We start from the raw sequence: 27,565 nt of genomic DNA on the forward strand, positions 1-27,565 counted from the left end.
GGTTTAGGGGGTGTTGTAATGGGGTTGGGGGGTTATTTCACACCCGGAGCCACCGACTCATGGTGGGGTAATGGGGTCGGGGGGTTATTTCGCACCCGGGGCCACCGACTCATGGTGGGGGACCGGTGAGGGCCGCAGGGAAGGGCCGGGAGGAGGCCCAGGTGAAGGCCAGGAAAGGAGTCTGTGAGCAGACTCACCGTCTGTTCTATCAATCAATCAATCAATCAATCAATCGTATTTATTGAGCGCTCACTGTGTGCGGAGCACTGGACTAAGCGCTTGGGAAGGCACCATCTCGAGACGGTCCCTACCCAACAGTGGGCTCACAGTCTAGAAGGGGACTAGTGACTAGAAGGGGACTGGACTGGGAGCCCACTGTTGGGTAGGGACCGTCTCCCTTAGTCCAGTGCTCTGCACATAGTAAGCGCTCAATAAATACGATTGATGATAATAATGATGGCGTTTATCCAGCGCTTACTTGCCGACTTGGACTTCCCAAGCGCTTAGCTCTGCACACAGTAAGTGCTCAGTAAATATGACTGAGTGATTGATTGAGCCCACTGTTGGGTAGGGACTGTCTCTATATGTTGCCGACTTGTACTTCCCAAGCACTTAGTGCTCTGCACACAGTAAGCGCTCAATAAATACGATTGATGATGATGATGATTGAGTCTGGGCCGTGGCGGCGGGGGGCTACGGAGGCAGAAGCGGTTGGTTCTGCCTCTTAACTGGCCGCCACAGCTCCGACAGCGATGTCTGGGCACAGGGTGCCCTCGGGGCCGTGCCAGGAGGGGATGGCCACTCCAAGGTAGGTCCTGGGAATGTGGGTACCCACCACAGGAAGAAACACGGCCATTCCCGCCACTGGAAGATCCCTCTGCCAGGCAGACTGTGATCCCACTGTTGGGTAGGGACTGTCTCTATATGTTGCCAACTTGTACTTCCCAAGCGCTTAGTACAGTGCTCTGCACACAGTAAGCGCTCAATAAATACGATTGATGATGATGATCCCTCCTCCAGACGGGGTCGATCCCTTTGCCAACGAGGTGGAGCTCCTCCACCAGGCCAGGCCGATCCCCCCGCCTCCCTCCGTGCGGCGGGTCAAACGGGCCGGCCGAATCCCGAAGCAGCGTGGCTCAGCGGAAAGAGCCCGGGCTTTGGAGTCAGAGGTCGTGGGTTCTAATCCCGACTCCGCCGGTTGTCAGCTGTGTGACTTGGGGCCAGTCACTTCACTTCTCTGGGCCTCAATGACCTCATCTGGAAAACGGGGATGAAGACTGTGAGCCCCCCCGTGGGACAAACTCACCACCTTGTAACCTCCCCGGCGCTTAGAACAGTGCTTTGTGCGTAGTAAGCGCATAATAAATGCCATCATCGTCATCATCATCATCATTATCATTCAGGGCAAGCAGCTGAGCCACCCAGCGTCGCCTCTTCGGCAACCGCCGACCGATAGCCCGGGCCTCCTCCGAGTGGAGGACTCTGAGTGCGAGTACAAGGCATAAGAAGCAGCGCGGCTCAGTGGAAAGAGCCCGGGCTTTGGAGTCAGAGGTCACGGGTTCAAATCCCGGCTCCGCCAATTGTCGGCCGTGTGACTTGGGGCTTCACTTCTGTGGGCCTCAGTGACCTCATCTGGAAAACGGGGATGGAGACCGCGAGCCCCCCGTGGGACAAACCCATCACCTTGTATCCTCCCCAGCGTTTAGAACAGGTACTTTGCATGTAGTAAACGCTTAATAAATACCATTATTGTTCTCATTATCCTTCCGGAGGGAAGTCGGCCCATCCCTCCGGCTCCATCCGCGCCCCTTCCCCTCCCCACCCCCCAAATCCCCTTCTGAATTAGGCCGCGTCTCCCCCACCCTCCCGCCCCGGGACGCCCCTCCTATCGGCACCCGCACTCGGCCACGGCCATGCCTTCGTACTTGAACTTGTAGGTGACCACCCCTTTGTCCAGGTAGAGGATGGAGATGGGGTCCAGCTTGGTGGGGACGCAGCAGGCCTTGGCGGCCTTCTGGGGGTTCTTGAGGTGCACCAGGGACTGGATGATGGCGTGCTTGGTGGGCGTGACGTGCTCGGCCAGCGGGTAGGAGCAGTGGCCCCGGCACTCGAAGGCGTCGTAGCCCGGCGGGGCGATGATCCACGAGTCCCAGCCGATCTCCTTGAAGTCCACGTAGAGGGGCACCCTCTTGCAGTAGTTGCCCTTGGCGTTGCGGCGGATGCGGGCGGTGGAATCGTAGATGATGTTGGAGCGCATCTGGAGGAGGGCCTCCTCCCCCGGGCCCCGCGGCCCGTCGAGATCCAGCAGCCGCTCGTGCTCCATCATGTCCTCCAGCTCTTCCCGCTCCTCCTTGCGCTCGCCGCCCCGGTCGTCGGAGAAGACCACCAGCAAGGGCCGGTGGCCGGCGTCGGGGCCCGGGGGGCCGCCGCGGGCCGAGGGACCGCCACCCCCGTCCAGGCGGACCTCCAGGCGGCGGGGCCCGGGCCCGGAGCGGCCCCAGCGGCGGACGGCCTCCGTCACGTCGAAGGTCTCCCAGCCGCCGGCGGTCCCCGAGGGCTCCTCCGCCACGAGAAGGGCTACCATCTTGCGCTCCCCGGCCTCCTCCTGCACCTCGAAGACGGTCGCCGCGCGGGCCGGGCCCGAGGAGGGCCGCCGGTCGCGGGCCACTAGGCCGTACAGCCTGAGTTCGGCCAGGGTCACCTCCTCGTGACGCGGGATGGACAGGTTGAAGAGCAGCGGGTAGCGGCGGGGGCCATCGACGTTCCCGGAGGGCCGCGGGGCCTGGTCTGAGCACACAGTAAGCGCTCAATAAATACACTTGAATGAACGAATTTCGTTTACTTGTCATATTTATTCTCTTTATTTTATTTCCTGTGGTTGTCTGTCTCCCCCCTTCTAGACCGTGAGCCCGTCGTTGGGTAGGGGCCGTCTCTAGATGTTGCCGACTTGGACTGCCCAAGCGCTTAGTCCAGTGCTCTGCACACGGTAAGCGCTCAATAAATACGATTGAATGAATGAATGAATGAGGAGGAGGAGACGGACACAGTGCTGAGGCCCGGGCCGGGGGTTCAAGGCATCCCGGGATTCCCGCACACTAGCCGCGTGGCTCCGTGGAAAGAGCCCGGGCTTGGGAGTCAGAGGTCGTGGGTTCTAATCCCGCCCCCCCCCATGTGTCTGTTGTGGGACCTTGGGCTAGTCACTTAACTTCTCTGAGCCCCATCTGGAAAATGGGGATGAAGACTGTGAGCCCCACGGGGGACAACGTGATCACTTGGTATCCTCCCCAGCGCTTAGAACAGTGCTTGGCACATAGTAAGAGCTTAACAAATGCAATTATTATTATTCTCTGAGCCTCAGTTACCTCATCTGGAAAATGGGGATGAAGACTGCGAGCCCCACGTGGGACAACATGATCACTTGGTATCCACCCTAGTGCTTAGAACAGTGCTTGGCACATAGTAAGAGCTTAACAAATACCGTTATTATTATTCTCCGAGCCTCAGTTACCTCATCTGGAAAATGGGGATGAAGACTGTGAGCCCCACGGGGGACAACATGATCACTTGGTATCCTCCCCAGCGCTTAGAACAGTGCTTGGCACATAGTAAGAGCTTAACAAATGCCATTATTATTATTCTCTGAGCCTCAGTTCCCTCATCTGGAAAATGGGGATGAAGACTGTGAGCCCCATGTGGGACAACATGATCACTTGGTATCCTCCCCAGGGCTTAGAACAGTGCTTGGCACATAGTAAGAGCTTAACAAATGCCATTATTATTATTCTCAGTAAGAGCTTAACAAATGCCATTATTATTATTCTCTGAGCCTCAGTTCCCTCATCTGGAAAATGGGGATGAAGACTGTGAGCCCCATGTGGGACAACATGATCACTTGGTATCCTCCCCAGGGCTTAGAACAGTGCTTGGCACATAGTAAGAGCTTAACAAATGCCATTATTATTATTCTCAGTAAGAGCTTAACAAATGCCATTATTATTATTCTCTGAGCCTCAGTTCCCTCATCTGGAAAATGGGGATGAAGACTGTGAGCCCCATGTGGGACAACATGATCACTTGGTATCCTCCCCAGTGCTTAGAACAGTGCTTGGCACATAGTAAGAGCTTAACAAATGCCATTATTATTATTCTCTGAGCCTCAGTTCCCTCATCTGGAAAATGGGGATGAAGACTGTGAGCCCCACGGGGGACAACATGATCACTTGGTATCCTCCCCAGTGCTTAGAACAGTGCTTGGCACATAGTAAGAGCTTAACAAATGCCATTATTATTATTCTCTGACCCTCAGTGACCTCATCTGGAAAATGGGGATGAAGACTGTGAGCCCCCCGTGGGACAAGCTGATCACCTGGTATCCTCCCCAGTGCTTAGAGCAGTGCTTGGCACATAGAAAGCGCTTAACAAATGCCAACATTATTATTATTCTCTGAGCCTCAGTTACCTCATCTGGAAAATGGGGATTAAGATTGTGAGCCCCACGTGGGACAACCTGATCACCTTGTATCCTCCCCAGTGCTCAGAACAGTGCTTCACACATACTAAGCACTTAACAAATGCCATTAATAATAATAATAATAATAATGATGGTATTTATTAAGCACTTACTATGTGCAAAGCACTGTTCTAAGCACTGGGGAGGTTACAAGGTGATCAGGTTGTCCCACGGGGGCTCACAGCCTTAATCCCCATTTTACAGATAAGGTAACTGAGGCACGGAGAAGTTAAGTGACTTGCTCAAAGTCACACAACTGACAATTGGCAGAGCTGGGATTTGAACCCATGTCCTCTGACTCCAAAGCCCGAGTTCTTTCCAGTGAGCTGCGCTGCTTCTCTATTGTTATATATTATAATATATATTACATTATATACATCATATTATTATTATTATTTTATTATTATTCCCATCTCCCACCCCCACCCCGCCAAATTTCCCTCTCCTTAAGCTCTCCAGACTGGAAGCTCGTTGTGGGCAGGGAATGTGTCTGTCTATTGTTCCGTTGTCCTCTTCCAAGTGCTAGTCCAGTGCTTTGCAATCAATCAATCAATCAATCAATCAATCAATCATATTTATTGAGCGCTTACTCTGTGCAGAGCACTGTACTAAGCGCTTGGGAAGTACAAGTCAACACATAGAGACGGTCCCTACCCAACAGCGGGCTCACAGTCTAAAAGGGGGAGACAAAGAACAAAACCAAACATACTGACAAAATAAAATAAATAGAATAGATATCTATAAGTAAGATAAATTAATAGAGTAATAAATCTGTACAAACATCTATCCATATATACAGATGCTGTGGGGAAGGGAAGGAGGTAAGATGGGGGGGATGGAGAGGGGGACGAGGTGCTTTTGCACCCCAAAAGCGCTCAGTAAATACAATTGACTGACTTTAGTCGACTCCTCTTAGTTCCACTTATGATGTCCATGCCTGTAATGCTTTTTATTTCCATTAATGTCTGTCTTTCCTCTGGACTGGAAGCTTGTTGCGGGCAGGCAATGTGCCTGTTTATGTTTCGATTGGACTCTCCCAAGCGCTTAGTGCAGTTCTTTGCGCATCATAAGCGCTCGAGCCCCTTGTTGGGTGGGGATTGTCTCTGTCTGTTGCCGAATTGTGGTTTCCAAGCGCTTAGTACAGTGCTCTGCACAAAGTGCTCAATAAATACGATCGAATCATCATCATCATCATCATCAATCGTATTTATTGAGCGCTTACTATATGCAGAGCACTGTACTAAGTGCTTGGGAAGTCCAAGTTGGCAACATCTAGAGACAGTCCCTGCCCAACAGTGGGCTCACAGTCTAAAAGGGGGAGACAGAGAACAAAACCAAACATGCTAACAAAATAAAATAAATAGAATAGATTAGAACAGTGCTCTGCACATAGTAAGCGCTTAATAAATGCCATTATTATTATTATTATTATTATATGTACAAGTAAAATAAATAAATAAATAGAGCAATAAATATGTACAAACGTACATGAATAAATGCAATTACTGACTGACTTTATTCAACCCCTCTTAGTCCCACTTATTTACAGATCTGTAATGTTTTTTGTTTCTGTTAATATCGGTCTCCCCTTGTTGACACTAAGCTTGTTATGGGCACAGAATATGTTCGTTTATTGTCATAACACCCTCTCCCATGTGCTTAGTACAGTGCTTCGCACACAGTAAGTGCTTATTAAATGAATATTAAATGAATTCCATCCCCCCATCTTACCTCCTTCCCTTCCCCACAGCCCCTGTATATATGTATATATGGTTGTACAGATTTATTACTCTATTTATTTATTTATTTTACTTGTCCATATCTATTCTATTTATTTTATTTTGTTAGTATGTTTGGTTTTGTTCTCTGTCTCCCCGTTTTAGACTGTGAGCCCGCTGTTGGGTAGGGACTGTCTCTATGTGTTGCCAACTTGGACTTCCCAAGCGCTTAGTACAGTGCTCTGCACATAGTAAGTGCTCAATAAATACGATTGATTGATTGATTGATTGATTGACTGTCTCTATATGCTGCCAACTTGTACTTCCCAAACGCTTAGTACAGTGCTCTGCACACAGTAAGCACTCAATAAATATGATTGACTGATTGATTGAATAATAATAATTAATAATTACGGTATTAAGCACTTAGTATGTGCCAAGCACTGTTGTAAGCACTGGGTGATCAGACTGTCCCACGTGGGGCTCACAGTCTTCATCAATCAATCAATCAGTCAATCAATCGTATTTATTGAGCGCTTACTGTGTGCAGAGCATTCATCCCCATTTCCCAGATGAGGAAACTGAGGCCCAGAAAAGTGAAGTGATTTACTCAAGGTCACACAGCAGACATGTGAGAATTCATTCATTCATTCAATCGTATTTATTGAGCGCTTACTGTGCGCAGAGCACTGTACTAAGCGCTTGGGAAGTCCAAGTTGGCAACATCTAGAGACGGTCCCTACCCAACAGCGGGCTCACAGCCTAGAAGGGGGAGACGGACAACAAAACCAAACATAGTAACAAAATAAAATAAATAGAATAAATATGTACAAGTAAAATAAATAAATATAGAGAGTAATAAATCTGTACAAACATATATACGGGTGCTGTGGGGAGGGGAAGGAGGTAAGGCGGCGGGGATGGGGAGGGGGAGCGTGGCTCAGTGGAAAGAGCCCGGGCTTTGGAGTCAGAGGTCAGGGGTTCAAATCCTGGCTCCGCCAGTCATCAGCTGTGTGACTTTGGGCAAGTCACTTCACTTCTCTGGGCCTCAGTTCCCTCATCTGTCAAATGGGGATGAAGACCGTGAGCCCCTCGTGGCACAACCTGATCACCTTGTAACCTCCCCAGCGCTTAGAACAGTGCTTGGCACATAGTAAGCGCTTAATAAATGCCATTATTATTATTATTATTATTATTATTATTATTATTATTATTATTAGAACCCAGATCCTTCTGACTCCCAAGCCTGGGCACTAGCCACTAGGCCACAGTGCTTCCTCCTAATTCCTTGGGCTGTCACCCCTCCTCTCTCCCCTCAGCACTTGCCAACACACTCTTATACTGGGCTTCGCCTACCTAATCAATGAATCAATCTTGATTTTAATCCCGGCTCTGTCACTTATCAGCTGTGTGGCTTCGGGCCAGTCCCTTCCCTTCTCTGGGCCTCAGTGACCTCATCTGTAAAATGGGGATTGACTGCGAGCCCCACGTGGGACAACCTGATCAACTTCTATCTCCCCCAACGCTTAGAACAGCGCTTGGCACATAGGAAGTGCTTAACAAATGCCATTATTATTATTATTGTTATTATTTTTATTATTATTTGCACCTTTTATTCCCCCACCCAAAGCCTCTTAGCACTTAAGTACATACCCATAATTCAATTTATTTATCTAAATGTCTGTCTCTAGTCTTCTAGACTGTAAGCCCACTGTTGGGTAGGGACTGTCTCTATATGTTGCCAATTTGTACTTCCCAAGCGCTTAGTACAGTGCTCTGCACATAGTAAGCACTCAATAAATACGATTGATGATGATGATGATTATTATTGTTATTATTTTTATCATTATTTGCATCTTCTATTCCCCCACCCAAAGCCTCTTAGCACTTAAGTACATGCCCATAATTCAATTTATTTATCTAAATGTCTGTCTCTAGTCTTCTAGACTGTGAGCCCGCTGTCGGGTAGGGACTGTCTCTATATGTTGACAACTTGTAATCTTAATCAGTCGTATTTATTGAGCGCTTAACTGTGTGCAGAGCACTGTACTAAGCGCTTGGGAAGTACCAGTTGGGAATTACTTCCCAAGCGCTTAGTACAGTGCTCTGCACCCAGTAAGCGCTCAATAAATACGATTGAATGAATGAAAGTCTCCCCCTCTACACTGTCGGCTCATTGTGGGCAGGGCAAATGTCTCCTCATTCTGTTGTACTGGGCTCTCCCAAGCGCTTAGTACAGTGCTCTGCACACGGTAAGCGCTCAATAAATACCATCTATCGATTGATTGATCGATTGGGAGGACGGTAGCTTATGGAGATATCTTCCTTGCTGGTCTCCCTAACCGCGTCTGAAGGTTTTTTCTGTAAACCCAAGACTAAGTTGGTTATTATTATTGTTATTATTTTTATTATTATTTGCACCTTTTATTCCCCCACCCAAAGCCTCTTAGTGCTTAAGTACATACCCATAATTCAATTTATTTATCTAAATGTCTGTCTCTGCCCCCTTCTAGACTGTGAGTCTGCTGTGGGGTAGGGACCGTCTCTATATGTTGCCAACTTGGACTTCCCAAGCGCTTAGTACAGTGCTCTGCACACAGTAAGCGCTCAATAAATACAATTGAATGAATGACTGAATGAATAAAATGCCCATAAAGATCTTGTTTTTGCACATAATAACCTGTTTTTCTTCCTTTTCAGACTGTGAGCCCCATGCAGGACAGGGACTGTGTTCAACTGGATTATCTTGTAGTTACCACGACGCTTAGTACAGTACTTCACGCATGGAAAGCGCTTAACGAATACCACGATTATTGTTATTATGACAAGCTGCCAACGACTCTTTGTCAGTTAAAGCTGCGGGAAGCGGCGTGACGCTTCTGGGAGTCAGAAGGTCCTGGGTTCTAATTCTAACTTTTCTGCTGCGTGGCCCTGGGCAAGTGACTTCACCTCTCTGTGCCTCAGTTACCTCATCTGTAAAATGGGGATTGAAATGGTGAGCCCCAAGAGGACAGGGACTTTGTCCAACCCGATTGTCTTGTCTCCACCCCAGCACTTAGTACAGTGCCTGGTACATAGTAAGCGCTTAACACGTAGAGAAGTAGCATGGCTCGGTGGAAAGAGCATGGGCTTGGGAGCCAGAGGTCATGGGTTCTAATCCCGGCTCCGCCACTTGTCTGCTGTGTGACTTTGGGCAAGTTACTTAACTTCTCCGTGCCTCAGTTCCCTCATCTGTAAAATGGGGATTAAGACTGTGAGCCCCTCTTGGGACAAACTAATCACTTTGTATCCCCCCCAGTGCTTAGAACAGTGCTTCGCACATAGTAAGCGCTTAACAAATGCCACCATTATTATATTATTATCATCAACAATAATAATTATCAATAATAATAATATTTTAAAAATAATTAAACATTAAAAATAATTAAAATATTAAATATCAAAAACATTAAAATATATTTATATATTGTATATTAAAATATTAACATTAAACATTAAAATAATTATATTATTATTATTATTATTATTATTATTATTATTATTATTATTATTATTGAGAAGCAGTGTGGCTCAGTGGAAAGAGCCCGGGCTTTGGAGTCAGAGGTCATGGGTTCAAATCCCAGCTCTGCCAGTTGCCAGCTGTGTGACTTTGGGCAAGTCACTTCACTTCTCTGGGCCTCAGTTCCCTCATCTGGAAAATGGGGATGAAGACTGTGAGCCCCCCGTGGGACAACCTGATGACCCTGTAACCTCCCCAGCGCTTAGAACAGTGCTTTGCACATAGTAAGCGCTTAATAAATGCCATTATTATTATTATTATTATTGTTATTATTGGTGAATGAAGCTCAGCAGAAGCAGTTGGAACTAATTCCAAGCTCAGGCAGTATTGCTAGGAACTTTTCCAAGGTAAAGATTTTGGCTCCTGAATCACTCTCCTTGTGCTACTTCTTGAGCGCTTACTGAGAGTAGAGCACTGTGATAATAGTAATAATTGTGTTCATTCATTCATCCAGTTGTATTTATTGAGCACCTACTCTGTGAAGAGCACTGTGCTAAGTGCTTGGGAGAGGACAATACAAAAACACAGACACAATTCCTACCCACAACGAGCTTGCAGTCTAGGTGGAGCGCTTAGTATATGCCAACCACTGTCCTAAGCGATGGGGTAGATGCAGGATGGATACTTCCCAAGTGCTTAGTACAGTGCTCTGCACACAGGAAGCGCTCAATAAGTACGATTGATGATGATGATGATGATAATCGAGTCCCACAAGAAATTCACAGAATAAGTAGGAGGGAGGAAGAACAGGGGTTGAATCCCCATTTTACAGATGGGATAACTGAGGTTCAGAGAAGTGAAATGACTTCTCCAAGCTCAACCAGCAGATGAGTGGCGGAGCTGGGATTAATAATAATAATAATAATAATAATAATAATAATAGCATTTGTTAAGTGCTTACTATGTGCAAAGCACTGTTCTAAGAGCTGGGGGGATACGAGGTGATCAGGTTGTCCCACGTGGGGCTCACAGTCTTAATCCCCATTTTACAGATGAGGTAACTAGGGGCACAGAGAAGTGAAGTGACTTGCCCAAAGTCACACAGCCGATAAATGGCGGAGTCTGGATTCGAACCCATGACCTCCGACTCCCAAGCCCGGGCTCTTTCCACTGAGCCACGTTGCTTCCACGCTCACCGTACTGAGCGGAAGATATCGAAGTCTGGTGAGAATTAGAAAACCCAACAAATTCATTCGTTTAGAAGTTAAAGGCAGGAAGTTGCACTGAACTCATCATCATCAACATCAATCGTATTTATTGAGCGCTTACTATGTGCAGAGCACTGTACTAAGCGCTTGGGAAGTACAAGTTGGCAACATATAGAAACAGTCCCTACCCAACAGTGGGCTCGCAGTCTAAAAACTGTCTAAAAACAGTCTAAAAACTCCGGCCAAAGGCAGCGAGAAGGAGAGTAGCCTAGTGGTTATAGCCTGCTCCCGGGAGTCAGAAGGACGTGGGTTCTAATCCTACCAATGCCAATTGTCTGCCGGGTGAACTTGAGCAAGTCACTTCAAGCAAGCCGAAGCAGCATGGCTCAGTGGAAATAATAATAATAATGTTGGTATTTGTTAAGCGCTTACTATGTGCAAAGCACTGTTCTAAGCGCTGGGGTAAACACAAGGTCATCAGGTTGTCCCACAAGGGGCTCACAGTCTTCATCCTCATTTTACAGATGAGGGAACTGAGGCCCAGAGAAGTGTAGTGACTTGCCCAAAGTCACACAGCTGACAAGTGGCGGAGCTGGAATTTGAACCCACGACCTCTGACTCCAAAGCCCGGGCTCTTCCCACTGAGCCTCGCTGCTTTCCAAAGAAAGAGCCCGGGCTTTGGAGTCAGTGGTCACGGGTTCAAATCCCGGCTCCGCCAATTGTCAGCTGTGTGACTTTGGGCAAGTCACTTCACTTCTCTGCGCCTCAGTTCCCTCATCTGTAAAATGGGGATTGACTGGGAGCCCCCCGTGTGGGACAACCTGATCACTTTGGAACCTCCCCAGTGCTTAGAACAGTGCTTTGCACCTAGTAAGTGCTTAATAAATGCCATTATTATTAGGGAAGCAGCATGGCTCAGTGGAAAGAGCACCGGCTTTGGAGTCAGAGGTCATGGGTTCAAATCCTGCTCCACCACATGTCTGCTGTGTGACCTTGGGCAAGTCACTTCACTTCTCTGGGCCTCAGTTCCTTCATCTGTAAAATGGGGGTGAAGACTGTAAACCCCATGTGGGACAATTTGATTACCTTGTATCTACCCCAGCGCTTAGGACAGTGCTTGGCACATAGTAAGCGCTTAACAAATACCAACATTATTACTTCACTTCTCTGAGCCTCAGTTCCCTCATCTGGAAAATGGGGATTAAGACTGTGAGCCCCACGTGGGACAGGGACTATGTCCAACCCGATTAGCTTGGATCTACCCCAGTGCTTAGAACAGTGCCTGACACATAGTGCTTAACGAAAACGATAAATTATTATTATTATTATTATTAGCGGTGAGGCAGGTGTTTGCCATCCGATTTGAAAACCAACCTCCTCATCTTTTCTTTGGATTCATTCATTCATTCATTCATTCAATCATATTTATTGAGCGCTTACTGTGTGCAGAGCACTGTACTAAGCGCTTGTGAAGTCCAAGTTGGCAACATATAGAGACGGTCCCAACCCAACAGCGGGCTCACAGTCTAGAAGACTGATTCTTTAATTGATTTTTTGCTCCTTAGAGAAGCAGTGTGGCTCAGTGGAAAGAACCCGGGCTTTGGGATCAGATGTCATGGGTTCAAATCCTGGCTTTGCCAATTGTCAGCTGTGTTACTTTGGGCAAGTCACTCACCTTCTCTGGGCCTCAGTTACCTCATCTGTAAAATGGGGATTAAGACTGTGAGCCCCCCGCGTGGGACAACCTGATCACCTTGTATCCCCCCAGTGCTTAGAACAGTGCTTTGCACATAGTAAGCGCTTAACAAATACCATTATTATTATTATTTTTCTTTCCCCAAAATAACCTATCTTGCTGCCATAGGTCTACCAATCAGTCAGTAGTATTTATTTATTTGTTTATTTAATCTACGTATTTATTTATTTCTATGGTTATTTATTTTCAGTGCTACTTGTTAAGAGCTTACTGTGTGCCCGGCACTGAGAAAGAGAGTGGCCCAGTGGAAAGAGCCCGGGTTTGGGAGTCAGAGGTCATGGGTTCTAATCCCGGCTCTGTCGCTTGTCAGCTGTGTGACTTTGGGCAAGTCACTTCACTTCCCTGGGCCTCAGTTACCTTATCTGTAAAATGGGGATTGAGACTGTAAACCCCATATGGGACAGCCTGATTACCTTGTATTCCGGCCCCCACCAGTGCTTAGAACAGTGCTTGGCATGTAGTAAGCGCTTAACAAATACCGTCATCGTCATCATGAGATGAAGAAGCAGTCTGGCTTAGTGCGAAGGACCCAGGATTGGATGTCAGTGGCCCTGGGTTCTAATCCTGGCTCTGCCGCTTGTCTTCTGTGTGACCTTGGGCCAGGCACTTAACTGCTCTGTGCCTCAGTTCCCTCCGCAGCTCGAAGAATAGTGGTTGACACATAGTAAACCCTTAACAAATTCTTATCATTTATCATATACTACTACTAATAATAATGATGGCATTTATTAAGCGCTTACTATGTGCAAAGCACTGTTCTAAGCGCTGGGGAGGTTACAAGGTGATCAGGTGGTCCCACTAGGGGCTCACAATCTTAATCCCCATTTTCCAGATGAGGTAACTGAGGCACGGGGAAGTGAAGCGACTTGCCCAAAGTCACACAGCTGACAATTGGAGGGGCCGGGATTCGAACCCATGAGCTCTGACTCCAAAGCCCGGGTTCTTTCCATTGAGCCACGCTGCTTCCCCACTACTACTACTACTACTACTACTACTACTACTACTACTACTACTACTACTACTACTAATAATAATAATAATAATAAGTGCATACTACTACTACTAATAATAATAAGTGCAGTGACAGATACAGGTTGGACACAATCCCAGTTCTACACGGGGCTCAAGTCTTTATCCTAATTTTACAAATGAGGTAACTGAGGCACAGAGAAGTGAAGCGATTTTCCCAAAGTCACCCAGCGGACCGGTGGCAGAACCTGGGTTAGAAGCCCGGGTCCTCTGACTCCAAGTCTTCTGTGTGCAGGGCACTGTACTAAACGCTTGTAGAAGTACAATAATCCGGATGAATCATCCGCGTAATTCCATTTCCCTTAAAGGTATCAATAACTAACAATAAATGTGGAATTTGTTAAGAATTTACCCTGCGCCAAGTACTGTTCTAAGCGCTGGAGTAGAGCCAAGGTTGGACATAGTCCCCATCCCACAGTTTATGCACAGTTTAGGCGCTTAGTACAGTGCTCTGCACACAGTAAGCGCTCAATAAATACGATTGATGATGGACGAGGTGACTGAGGCCCGGAGAAGTGAAGTGACTTGCCCAAGGTCACACGGCGGACATCGAATTGAACTTTCCAAGCGCTTAGTACAGTGCTCTGCACACAGTAAGCGCTCAATAAATACGATTGGATGAATGAATGAATGTGGCGCAGCTGCGTTTGGAACCCACGTCTTTTGATAATGATAATAATAATGATGATATTTGTTAAGCGCTTAAAGAGAAGCAGCGTGGCTTAGTGGAAAGAGCCCAGGCTTGGAAGCCAGAGGCCATGGGTTCTAATCCCGGCTCTGCTACTTGTCAGCTGTGTGACTTTGGGCACTTCAATTCACTTCTCTGTGCCTCAGTGACCTCATCTGTAAAATGGGGATGAAGACTGTGAGTCCCACGTGGGACAATCTGATAACCTTGTATCCTCCCCAGTGCTTTAGAACAGTGCTTGGCACACAGTAAGCACTTAACAAATACCATGACGATTATTATTATTCTTATTATTATTATGTGCCAATCACTGTTCTAAGCGCTGGGGGAGATACAATGATGATAATAATAATAATAGTAATAATGATGGCATTTGTTAAGTGCTTACTATGTGCAGAGCACTGTTCTAAGCACTGGGGGGGATACAAGGTGATCAAGTTGTCTCATAGTTTTAATCCCCATTTTATAGATGAGGTAACTGAGGCTCAGAGAAGTTAAGTGACTTGCCCGAGGTCACACAGCAGACATGTGGTGGAGTCGGGATTCGAACCCATGACCTCTGACTCCAAAGCCCGGGCTCTTTCCACTGAGCCATGCTGCTTCTCTTCAAGGCACTCAGGTTGTCCCAGATGGGGCTCTCAATCTTCATCCCCATTTTCCAGATGAGGTCACTGAGGCAAAGAGAAGTGAAGTGACTTGCCCAAGGCCACACGGCTGACAAGTGGCGGAGCCGGGATTAGAACTCACAACCTCTGACTCCCAAGCCCGGGCTCTTTCCACTAAGCCACACTGCTTCTCTAACTCTGGCTCTTTTGATTTCGAAGCCCGTACTTTGGGCTCATGCTGCTTCTCGAAGTCTAAAGGGCGGCAAACTATTCACATATATTCATTCAATTGTATTTATTGAGCGTTTACTGTGTGCAGAGCACTGTACTAAGCGCTTGGAAAGGACGATTCGGCAACAGAGAGAGACGATCCCTACCCATCAATGGGTTCACAGTCTAGGAGGGGGGAGACAGTCAACAAAATAAAACGAGTGGACATACGTAAATAATAACGATGGCATTTGTTAAGCGCTTACTATGTGCCAAGCACTGTTCTAAGCGCTGATATGTAGTAAACGTATATTTAGAAGCGTGAAGACTGGTTGAGATTCCCAAAGGCGATCATGGGAATGAATCAGCCGGGAAAATTCTGTCAGCCCTGAGTCAAGCGAGGAAGAGCTCAGAAACTGGAGCAGAATTAATTCTAGACTGTGAGCCCACTGTTGGGTAGGGACCGTCTCTATATGTTGCCAACTTGGACTTCCCCAGCGCTTAGTACAGTGCTCTGCACACGGTAAGCGCTCAATAAATACGATTGATTGATTGATTGATTGATTGGGATTGAGTGACTAGATCACTGCCCATTTTTCCTTCCTTTTCCTTTTCCTGTGGGCAGGGAATGTGTCTGTTGTTGTACTGTCCTCGTCCAAGCGCTTAGTACAGTGCCTAGCACACAGTAAGTGCTCAATAAATACAATTGAATGAATAAATAGTCTGTCTCCTCCTTCTAGACTGTGAGCCCATTGTTGGGTAGGGACCATCTCTATGTGTTGCCGATTTGTACTTCCCAAGCGCTTAGTAATAATAATGATGGCATTTATTAAGCGCTTACTATGTGCACAGCACTGTTCTAAGCGCTGGGGTGGTTACAAGGTGATCAGGGTGTTCCCCGGGGGGCTCACAGTCTTCATCCCCATTTTCCAGATGAGGGAACTGAGGCCCAGAGAAGTGAAGTGAGTTTCCCAAAGTCACACAGCTGGCTATTGGCAGAGCCAGGATTTGAACCCACGACCTCTGACTCCAAAACCCGGGCTCTTTCCGCTGAGCCACGCTGCTTCTCTAGTACAGTGCTCTACACACAGTAAGCGCTCAGTAAATACACTTGAATGAATAAATAGAGCACAGACCCTGGAGTCAGGAGACATAAATCAATCCATCGTATTTATTGAGTGCTTACTGTATGCAGAGCCCTGAATTCATTCATTCAATCATATTTATTGAACGCTTACTGTGCGCAGAGCACTGTACTAAGCGCTTGGGGAGTACAATTCAGCAACAAATACTAAGCGCTTGGGAGAGGACAATATTGCAGTTGGTAGAAACATTCCCTACCAACAGTGAACTTACAATCTAAGGTGTTATTTTTTATGGTATTTGTTAAGTGCTCACTATGGGCCAGGAACTGTACTAAGCACTGGGATAATAATAGTAATAATAATGGGATTTGTTAAATGCTTACTAGGGGCCAGGCACTGTATTAAGCACTGGGGTGGTGTATATATGTTTTTACATATTTATTACTCTATTTATTTATTTATTTATTTATTTTACTTGTACATATCTTTTCTATTTATTTTATTTTGTTAGTATGTTTGGTTTTGTTCTCTGTTTCCCCCTTTTAGACTGTGAGCCCGCTGTTGGGTAGGGACTGTCTCTAGATGTTGCCAATTTGTACTTCCCAAGCGCTTAGTACAGTGCTCTGCACATAGTAAGCGCTCAATGAATACGATTGATGATGATGATGATGATGAAGCAAATCAGATTGGACATAGTCCCCTGTCCTACGTGGGGCTCACGGCCTCAATCCCCATTTCACAGATGAGGTAACTGAGGCCCAGAGAAGGGAAGTGACTTGCCCAAGGTCACACAGCGGACTAGTGGCGGAGCTGGGATCGGAACCCATGACCGTCCAGGCCAGGGCTCTATTTCACTAGTCCGTGAGCTCTGTATTAAGCGCTTTTGAAAGATCCAGAGTTGGTAGACATGCTCCCAGTGAGCTTACAGTCTAAAGGGCTTTTTTTATGGTGTTTTTTAAGTGCTTACTATTCATTCACTCAATCGTATCTATTGAGCGCTTACTGGGTGCAGAGCACTGTACTAAGCGCTTGGGAAGTACAAGTTTGGCAACATATAGAGACGGTCCCTACCCGACAACGGGCTCACAGTCTAGAAGCTTACTATGTGCCGGGCACTGTACTAAGCACTGGGGTGGATGCAGAAACAGCGTGGCTCAGTGGAAAGAGCCCGGGCTTGGGAGTCAGAGGTCACGGGTTCAAATCCCGGCCCTGCCACTTGTCTGCTGTGTGACCTTGGGCAAGTCACTTCACTTCTGTGCCTCAGGTACCTCATGTGGAAAATGGGGATTAAAAATGTGAGCTCCATATGGAATAACCTGATTACCCTGTATCTCCTGTATAACCTGTACCCTGTAGAGAAGCAGCATGGCTCAGTGGAAAGAGCCCGGGCTTTGGAGTCAGAGGTCATGGGTTCGAATCCTGGCTCGGCCAACGTGTCTGCTGTGTGACCTTGGGCAAGTCACTTAACTTCTCTGAGCCTCAGTTCCCCCATCTGTAAAATGGGGATTAAGACTGTGAGCCCCACGTGGGACAACCTGATCACCTTGTATCCCCCCAGCGCTTAGAACAGTGCTTTGCACATAGTAAGCACTTAACAAATGCCATTATTATTATTATTATTATCTCCCCTAGTGCTTAGAACAGTGCCTTCCCAAGCGCTTAGTATAGTGCTCTGCAAACAGCAAGCACTCAAAAAATACAACTGAATGAATGAATGAATGCTTCTCGCATAGTAAATGCTTAACAAATATTATTATTATTATTATTATTACAAGATAATCAGGTTGGACACAGGCCCTGTCCCACCTGGGGCTCAAAGTCTTCACCCCCATTTTACAGATGAGGCAAGTGAGACCCAGAGAAGTGAAGTGACTTGCCCAAGGCTCACACAGCAGACAAGTGTCAGATCAGAGAAGCAGCGTGGCTCAGTGGAAAGAACACAGGCTTTGGAGTCAGAGGTCATGGGTTCAAATCCTAGCTCCGCCCATTGTCAGCTGTGTGACTTTGGGCAGGTCCCTCAACTTCTCTGGGCCTCAGTTATCTCATCTGTAAAAATGGGGATTAAGACTGTGAGCCCCACGTGGGACAACCTGATCACCTTCTAACTTCCCCAGCGCTTAGAACAGTGCTTTGCACATAGTAAGTGCTTAATAAGGGGCCCAGACTGAGCCCCCTCCTTCCTCTCTCCCTCCTCCCCCCATCCCCCTGCCTTACCTCCTTCCCCTCCCCACAGCACCTGTATATATGTTTATACATATTTATTACTCTATTTACTTATTTCCTTGTACATATTTATTCTATTTATTTAATTTGCTTTATATGTTTTGTTTTGTTGTCTGTCTCCCTCTTCTAGACTGTGAGCCTGCTGTTGGGTAGGGACCGTCTCTATATGTTGCAAACTTGTACTTCCCAAGTGCTTAGTACAGTGCTCTGCACACAATAAGTGCTCAATAAATACTATTGAATGAATGAATGAATAAACGCCATCATTATTATTACCTGGGATTAGAACCCAGGGCCTTTGGCTTCCAGGCCTGGGCTTTACCCACGAGGTCACAATGACCTTGGGTAAGTCACTGAACCTCTCTGGGCCTCAGTTACCTTTTAGACTGTGAGCCCACTGTTGGGTAGGGACTGCCTCTATATGTTGCCAACTTGTACTTCCCAAGCGCTTAGTACAGTGCTCTGCACACAGTAAGCGCTCAATAAATACGATTGATTGATTGATTACCTCACCTGTGAAATGGGGGTGCAAAACAGTTCTTCCTCCCCTTTGGACAGTAAACCCCTTGTGAGAAGGAACTGCGTCTTACCTGCTTACCTTCTACCTACCCCAATGCTCAGCGCAGTGCTTGGTGCATAGTAAGTGCTTGACAAATATCACTGCTATTATTATAAATTTCACTGCCAGTGACTGACTGTCTGGTAATTATGACGTGCTTTCAGGCTCACAATAATAGAGAAGCAACGTGGCTCAAGGGAAAGAGCCCGGGCTTTGGAGTCAGTGGTCATGGGTTCAAATCCTGGCTCCGCCAATTATCAACTGTGTAACTTTGAGCAAGTCACTTCGCTTCTCCGTGCCTCAGTGACCTCATCTGGAAAATGGGGTTGAAGACTGTGAGCCCCCCCGTGGGACAACCTGATCACCTTGTGACCTCCCCAGGGCTTAGAACAGTGCTTTGCACATAGTAAGAGCTTAGTAAATATCATCATCATCATTATTATTGTCGATAGGTCAATCAGTGGCATTTATTGAGAGCTGCCTATGTGCAGAATACTGGGCTAAGCACTTGGGAGAGTGTAATACAACGGACTTAGCGGAAATGTTCCTTTCCTTGCCCTAGATTCCCCAATTGTCTGCTGTGTGACCTTGGGCAATCAATCAATCAATCAATGCTTCTGTATCATTGTGAGCCTGAAAGTGCGTCATAATTACCAGACAGTCAGTCACTGGCAGTGAAATTTATAATAATAGCAGCGATATTTGTCAAGCACTTACTATGCGCCAAGCACTGCGCTGAGCACTGGGGTAGGTAGAAGGTAAGCAGGTAAGACACAGTTCCTTCCCACAAGGGGTTTACTGTCCAAAGGGGAGGAAGAACTGGTTTTGCATCCCCGTTTCACAGGTGAGGTAATCAATCAATCAATTGTATTTATTGAGCGCTTACTGTGTGCAGAGCACTGTACTAAGCGCTTGGGAAGTACAAGTTGGCAACATATAGAGACAGTCCCTACCCAACAGCGGGCTCACAGTCTAAAAGACTGTGAGGCAAGTCACTTAAAGCCGTCCATCCCCTCACCCCCTCCTACCTCACCTCCCTTCTCTCCTTCTCCATCCCAGCCCGCATCCTCCGCTCCTCTGCCGCCGCTAACCTCCTCCCTGGGCCTCCAGCTCGTCCATCCCGCCTCCGACCCCCTGGCTCACGTCCTTCCCCCCGGCCTGGAATGCCTTCCCTCCTCTAATCCCACACACAATGACTCTCCCCTCCCCACGACTTCAAAACCTTATTAAAGGCCCATCTCCTCCAGGAGGCCTTCCCTGAGTAAGCCCTCCTTTCTTCCTCTCCCACTCTCTTCTGGGTCGCCCTGACTTCCTCCCTTTATTCATCACTTAGACTTTCCCATTTCCCCTTCCAGAAATCCTAGTCTATTTATTTTGTTAACGATGTTCACCTAGCTTTAATTCTATTTGTTCTGATGACTTGACACCTGTTCACATGTTTTGTTTTGCTGTCCGTCTCCCCCTTCTAGACTGTGAGCCCGTTGTTGGGTAGGGACCGTCTCTAGATGTTGCCGACTTGTACTTCCCAAGCGCTTAGTAGCTTGGGAAGTAGCTCCCAAGAGCTAGCTCTCTTCCTCCCTTCAAGGCCCCACTGAGAGCTCATCTCCTCCAGGAGGCCTTCCCAGACTGAGCCGCTTCCTTCCTCTCCCCCTCGTCTCCCCTCCATCCCCCGCATCTAACCTCCTTCCCTTCCCCACAGCACCTGTATATATGTATATATGTTTGTACGTATTTATTACTCTATTTATTTATTTTACTTGTACCTATCTATTCTATTTTATTTTGTTAGTATGTTTGCTTTTGTTCTCTGTCTCCCCCTTCTAGACTGTGAGCCCACTGTTGGGTAGGGACTGTCTCTATATGTTGCCAGCTTGTACTTCCCAAGCACTTAGTACAGTGCTCTGCACACACTAAGCGCTCAATAAATACGATTGATTGATTGATTAGTGCAGTGTTCTGCGCACAGTAAGCGCTCAATAAATACGATTGAATGAATGAATGAAATCCCCCCTCCCAGCCTCCCAGCGCTCCTTGTCTTCCCACTCCATCCTCCCCTGACTCTCCTGTCCCTATAGACGGCCCCACCATCCTTCCTGTCTCGTTGTGTAGGAACCATCTCTATATGTTACCAACTTGTACTTCCCAAGCGCTTAGTCCAGTGCTCTACACACAGAAAACGCTCAATAAATACGATTGAATGAATGAATGAATGAATGCTTGACTCCGCTCTCTCATTCAACCCACATATTCAATCCAGCGCTAAAATCCTGTCAGTTCCGCCATCACAACATCATTGAAATCCACCCTTTCCTCTCCATCCAAGCAGCTACCACGATAATACAATCACTCCTCAGTTCCACCATCCCAACGTCATTGAAATCTGCCCTTTCCTCTCCATCCAAGCTGCTACCACGATAATACAATCACTCCTCCTCTCCCGCCTTGATGGCTGTATCATCCTCCTTGCTGACCTCTCGGCCTCCCTTCTCCCCACACTCCAGCCCATACTAGACTCTGCAGTCCGCATCATTTTTCGACAAAATCGTTCAGTCCACGTCTCCCCGCTCCTCAAGACCTTCCGGTGGTGGCTCCTCCACCTCCGCCTCAAACAAAAACTCGTCACCGTCGGCTTTAAAGCCGTCCATCCCTTCGCCCCCTCCTACCTCACCTCCCTTCTCTCCTTCTCCATCCCAGCCCGCACCCTCCGCTCCTCTGCCGCCGCTCACCTCCTCCCTGGGCCTCCAACTCATTCATCTCGCCATCAACCCCTGGCTCACATCCCGCCTTTGGCCTGGAATGCCCTCCCTCCTCAAATCCCACACACAATCCCTCTCCCCCCACTTCAAAGCCTTACTGAAGGCCCGTCTCCTCCCAGAAGCCTTCCCTGATTAAGCCCCACTTTCCTCTCCTTCCTCTCCCTTCTGCGTCGCCTTGACTCGCTCCCTTTAATCATCCCCCTTCCCAGCCCCACACCGCTTATGTCCATATCTTCAATTTATTTATTTCTACTCATGTCTGTCTCCCCTTCTAGACTGTAGGCTCACTGTAGGCAGGGAATGCGTCTGTTATATTCTTATATTGTCCTCTCCCAACCGCTTAGTACACTGCTCTACAAACAGTAAGAGCTCAAAAAATATGATTGACTGACTGACAATTTTTCTATGCCCTAGTTCCCTCATCTGTGAAATCAATCAATCAATCAATCAATTGTATTCATTGAGTGCTTACTGTGTGCAGAGCACTGTACTAAGCGCTTGGGAAGTACAAGCTGGCAACATATAGAGACGGTCCCTACCCAACAGTGGGCTCACAGTCTAGAAGGGGGAGACGGAGAACAAAAGCAAACATACTAACAAAATAAAATAGAATAGATAGGTACAAGTAAAATAAGTAAATAAGTAAATAAATAGAGTAAATAAGTAGAGTGAAATGGGGATGAAGACTGTGAGCCCCACGTGGGGCATGAGCTGTGTCTAACCTGGTTAGCTTGTATCTACCCCAGCGCTTAGTACAGTGCCTGGCACATAGTAAGTGCTTAACAAATACCATTTAAAAAAATGTTTACAAATAATCCTGTGAGCAAATCTAAGAACGTCAACAAGATCACCCAAACCACATTTTGCTGGAGTGTAGTGTGGAGTGGCTTAATGGCTAGAACCCGAGCTTGGGAGTCATAGAGGTCATGGGTTCTAATCCCGGCTCGGCCACTTGTCTGCTGGGGGACCATGGGCAAGTCACTTCACTTCTCTGGGCCTCAGTTACCTCACCTGGAAAATGGGGATGAAGACTGTGAGCCCCACGTGGGACAGGGACTGAGTCCAACCCTATTTTTTTTTTTCCACCCCAGTGCCTAGTACAGTGCCTGGCACCTAGTAAGCACTTAACAAACACCATCATCATCATTATCATTATATTCTTATTGATGAGTTTCAGCATAACTGCTGTCCCCCCAGCAAGCCATCTGTGAGCCTCAATTCCCTCATCCACAAAATGGGGATGAAGACTGTGAGCCCCATGTGGGACGGAGATTGTGTCCAACCTGATAAACTTTATGATGACGATGCTGATGATGGCATTTGTTAAGCGCTTACTATGTGCCAAGCACTGTTCTAAGCGCTGGGGGAGATACAAGGTAATCAGCTTGTTCTCTGTGGGGCTCACAGTCATCATCCCCATTTTCCAGATGAGGTCACTGAGGCCCAGAGAAGTGAAGTGACTTGCCCAAAGTCACCCAGCTGACAAGTGACGGAGCCGGGATTAGAACCCATGACCTCTGACTCTCAAGCCTGGGCTCTTTCCACTGAGCCACACTGATTCTCTATGAGCCGCGCCCACTGCTTGTTACATAGTAAGTGCTTAACAAATACTATTGTTATTATTATTATTATTATTATTATTATTATTAATTATTATTATTATTATCTTCTTGTTCATTTCTGTTCAGTCTTCTCTTTTCTCATGGAACCCAAACCAGACTTGGCTCCTAATCTACGAGTTCAACGGCCCGAGAGCCAAACGATTAAGTTTCGAAGCCCTGCTTTGATTAAGCTAATTTTCCTCTTCAGGAACGGAACCGTGCTGTTTGGAGAAAAACTGCTACCAATCCAGTCAATCAATCAGTGGTATTTATTGAGCGCTGACTGTGTGCAGAACACTATACTAAGCGCTTAGAGAAGCAGCGTGGTTTAGTGGAGAGAACCTGGGCCTGAATTGCACTTTCCAAGCGCTTAGAACAGTGCCCAGCGCTTTAAACAGTGCTTTGCACATAGTAAGCGCTTAATAAATGCCATCATTATTATTATTATTATTATTATTAAAAGTGCTTGGCACATAGTAAATGCTTAACAAATACCATCATCATTATTATTAATAGTGCTTGGCACATAGTAAGCGCGTAACAAGTACCACAAGTACTTAGAGAAGCGGCGTGGCTCAGTGGAAAGAGCATGGGCTTTGGATTCAGAGGTCATGGGTTCGAATCCTGACTGCCACCCATCTGCTGTGTGTGACCTTGGGTAAGTCACTTAACTTCTCTGAGCCTCAGTTACCTCATCTGTAAAATGGGGATTAAGAGTGTGAGCCCCATGTGGGACAACTTGATCACCTTGTATTCCCCCTCAGCGCTTAGAACAGTGCTCTGCACATAGTAAGCACTTAACAAATGCCATTATTATTATTATTATAAGTAAGCACTCAATAATTACGATTGAATTAATGAATGGGAGTCAGAAGGCCCTGAGTTGTAATCCCAGCTCCGCCACATATCTGCTGGGTGACCTTGGAAAAGTCACTTCGCTTCTCTGGGCCTCAGTTTCCTCATCTGGAAAATGGGGATGGAAACTGTGAGCATCATGTGGGACAACCTGATCACCCTGTATCTTCCCCCGGTGCTTAGAATAGTGCTTGGTACATAGTAAATAGTAAATACTATTATTATTAATAGTGCTTGGCACATCATAAGCACTTAACAAATGCCATCATTATTATTATTAATAGTGCTTGGCACATAGTAAATGCTTAACAAATACCATCATTATTATTATTAATGATGCTTGGCACAGCGTGGCTCAGTGGAAAAGAGCCCGGGCTTTGGAGTCAGAGGACATGGGTTCGAATCCCGGCTCCACCACTTGTCAGCTGTGTGACCTTGGGCAAGTCACTTCACTTCTCTGAACCTCAGTTAACTCATCTGTAAAATGGGGATGAAGACCGTGAGCCCCACACGGGACAACCTGATCACCTTGTATCCCCCCGAGCGCTTAGAACAGTGCTTTGCACATAGTAAGCGCTTAACAAATGCCATTATTATTATTATTATTATAAATAGAGTAATAAGTGCTTAGCAAATGCCATCATCATCATCATCCTTTATTCATCCATCCAGTCATATTTATTGAGAGCTTCCTGCGTGTGGAGCACCGTACTAAGCGCTTGGCTCAGTGGAAAGAGCCCGGGCTTTGGAGGCAGAGGTCAGGGGTTCGAATCCCAGCTCCGCCACTTGTGAGCTGTGTGACCTTGGGCAAGTCACTTCACTTCTCTGAGCCTCAGTTAACTCATTTGTAAAATGGGGATGAAGACCGTGAGCCCCCCATGGGACAACCTGATCACCTTGTATCCCCCCCACGCTTAGAACAGTGCTTTGCACATAGTTAGTGCTTAACAAATGCCATCATTATTATTCTTATTATAAATAGAGTAATAAGTGTTTAGCAAATGCCATCATCATCATCATCCTTTATTCATCCATCCAGTCGTATTTATTGAGCGCTTCCTGCGTGCAGAGCACCGTACTAAGCGCTTGGCTCAGTGGAAAGAGCCCGGGCTTTGGAGTCAGAGCTCATGGGTTCGAATCCCGGCTCCGCCACTTGTCAGTGGTGTGACCTTGGGCAAGTCACTTCACTTCTCCGGGCCTCAGTTCCCTCATCTGCAAAATGGGGATTAAGACTGTGAGCCCCCCGTGGGACAACCTGATCACCTTGTGAACTCCCCAGCGCTTAGAACAGTGCTTGGCACATAGTAAGCGCTTAATATATGCCATCATTATTATTCTTATTATAAATAGAGTAATAAGTGCTTAGCAAATGCCATCATCATCATCATTTATTCATCCATCCAGTCGTATTTATTGAGCGCTTCCTGCTTGCGGAGCACCGTACTAAGCGCTTGGCTCAGTGGAAAGAGCCCGGGCTTTGGAGTCAGAGCTCATGGGTTCGAATCCCGGCTCCGCCACTTGTCAGCTGTGTGACCTTGGGCAAGTCACTTCACTTCTCTGTACTTCTCCAATTTGTACTTCCCAAGCGCTTAGTACAGTGCTCTGCACAGTAAGCACTCAATAAATACGATTGATTGATTGATTTTCTGGGCCTCAGTTCCCTCATCTGGAAAATGGGGATTAAGACTGTGAGCCCCACGTGAGACAACCTGATCACCTTGTGAACTCCCCTGCTCTTAGAACAGTGCTTTGCATATAGGAAGCGCTTAATAAATGCCATCATTATTATTATTATTATTCATTCAGTCAGTCAGTCGTATTTATCGAGCGCTTCCTGAGTGCGGAGCACCGTACTAAGCGCTTCGAAAGTACAATTCGGCAACTTCTAGAGACGGTCCCTACCCGACAGCGGGCTCACGGTCTAGAAGGGGGAGACGGGCAATTAGTAAGCGCTTAATAAATGCCATCATTATTATTATTATTATTATTTATTCAGTCAGTCAGTTGTCTTTATCGAGCGCTTCCTGAGTGCGGAGCACCGTACTAAGCGCTTCGAAAGTACAATTCGGCAACTTCTAGAGACGGTCCCTACCCAACAGTGGGCTCACGGTCTAGAAGGGGGAGACGGGCAATCAGTAAGCGCTTAATAAATGCCACCATTATTATTATTATTATTTATTCTGTCAGTCAGTCGTCTTTATCGAGCGCTTCCTGAGTGCGGAGCACCGTACTAAGCGCTTCGAAAGTACAATTCGGCAACTTCTAGAGACGGTCCCTACCCGACAGCGGGCTCACGGTCTAGAAGGGGGAGACGGGCAATTAGTAAGCGCTTAATAAATGCCATCATTATTATTATTATTATTTATTCAGTCAGTCAGTCGTCTTTATCGAGCGCTTCCTGAGTGCGGAGCACCGTACTAAGCGCTTCGAAAGTACAATTCGGCAACTTCTAGAGACGGTCCCTACCCGACAGCGGGCTCACGGTCTAGAAGGGGGAGACGGGCGACAAATCAAGCAGAAATTTTTCGATTAAATGGCTCCTCTGCCCGGCCCAGGCCGCCCCGACTGACCTTCGTCTTTGAAACTCCGCACGATGTTCGCCGACGGCCTGGAGGTCCTGTCGGCGGCGAACTTGTGGTAGAGCTCCAACATGTACTCGGGGGGCTCCACTTTGGCCGCCCTAGGGTGGGGGATGTCCGTCAGGTTCAGGGCCTTCAGGAGCTCTTTCTTCATGCCCAGGAGCAGGGAGTTGAAATCCAGGCCGTCCTGTTCGGAGAAGACGTCGTCGAAGAGGGGCGAATCCTGGTCCAAAGGAGACCGCTCCAGGCTGGCGATGGGGCTCCCGGATCCGACGCGAAGGAGCAGGCCGAAGGCCACGAGGACCACCACGGCGTCCATCCTTTTCCCGCCTCGGAGTTGAGGACTGGACGGTCAGCGGGGAAGAGCCGTCGGCTTTATCCGCCTCGGCCCCGACGGCTTTGGGAATTCTCACTTGGTGGTTGTGGTCCCTGTCTCGCGCACACACATACATGGAGATACACACACATATACACACACACACAACCCCCCTCTATCTCACACCCTCTCTCCCCCGCAGCCAAACACGCAGGTTTCAGTAATTGGTCGGGCCGCGGTCCACCGGAGGGGCCCGGCCCGTTATCTCCGAAGTGTAAGCTCCCTGCCGGATTTGGAGTTATCTCGCCGCGGTCCCCCCCTCGTTTTAATGAGCATTTTGTAAACATTTCCACATTCTGACAGCGGCC

General features: G+C 47.3%; 1 protein-coding gene across 1 annotated transcript; it reads right to left on the reverse strand.

Annotated features, from left to right (window-relative positions):
• Window positions 1-1,885: 1,885 nt before the first annotated feature.
• On the reverse strand, window positions 1,886-27,200 carry BMP10 (bone morphogenetic protein 10). The gene is made up of 2 exons (XM_038747480.1): window positions 26,873-27,200; window positions 1,886-2,787 (listed from the first exon to the last, which is right to left on the reverse strand). The coding sequence occupies exons 1-2, from the start codon at window positions 27,198-27,200 to the stop codon at window positions 1,886-1,888; spliced, it is 1,230 nt and encodes a 409-aa protein (XP_038603408.1).
• Between the last annotated feature and the right edge of the window lie 365 nt (window positions 27,201-27,565).

The sequence above is a fragment of the Tachyglossus aculeatus genome, chromosome 5, assembly GCF_015852505.1.
Source record: "Tachyglossus aculeatus isolate mTacAcu1 chromosome 5, mTacAcu1.pri, whole genome shotgun sequence".
NCBI classification, from domain to species: Eukaryota; Metazoa; Chordata; class Mammalia; order Monotremata; family Tachyglossidae; genus Tachyglossus; species Tachyglossus aculeatus.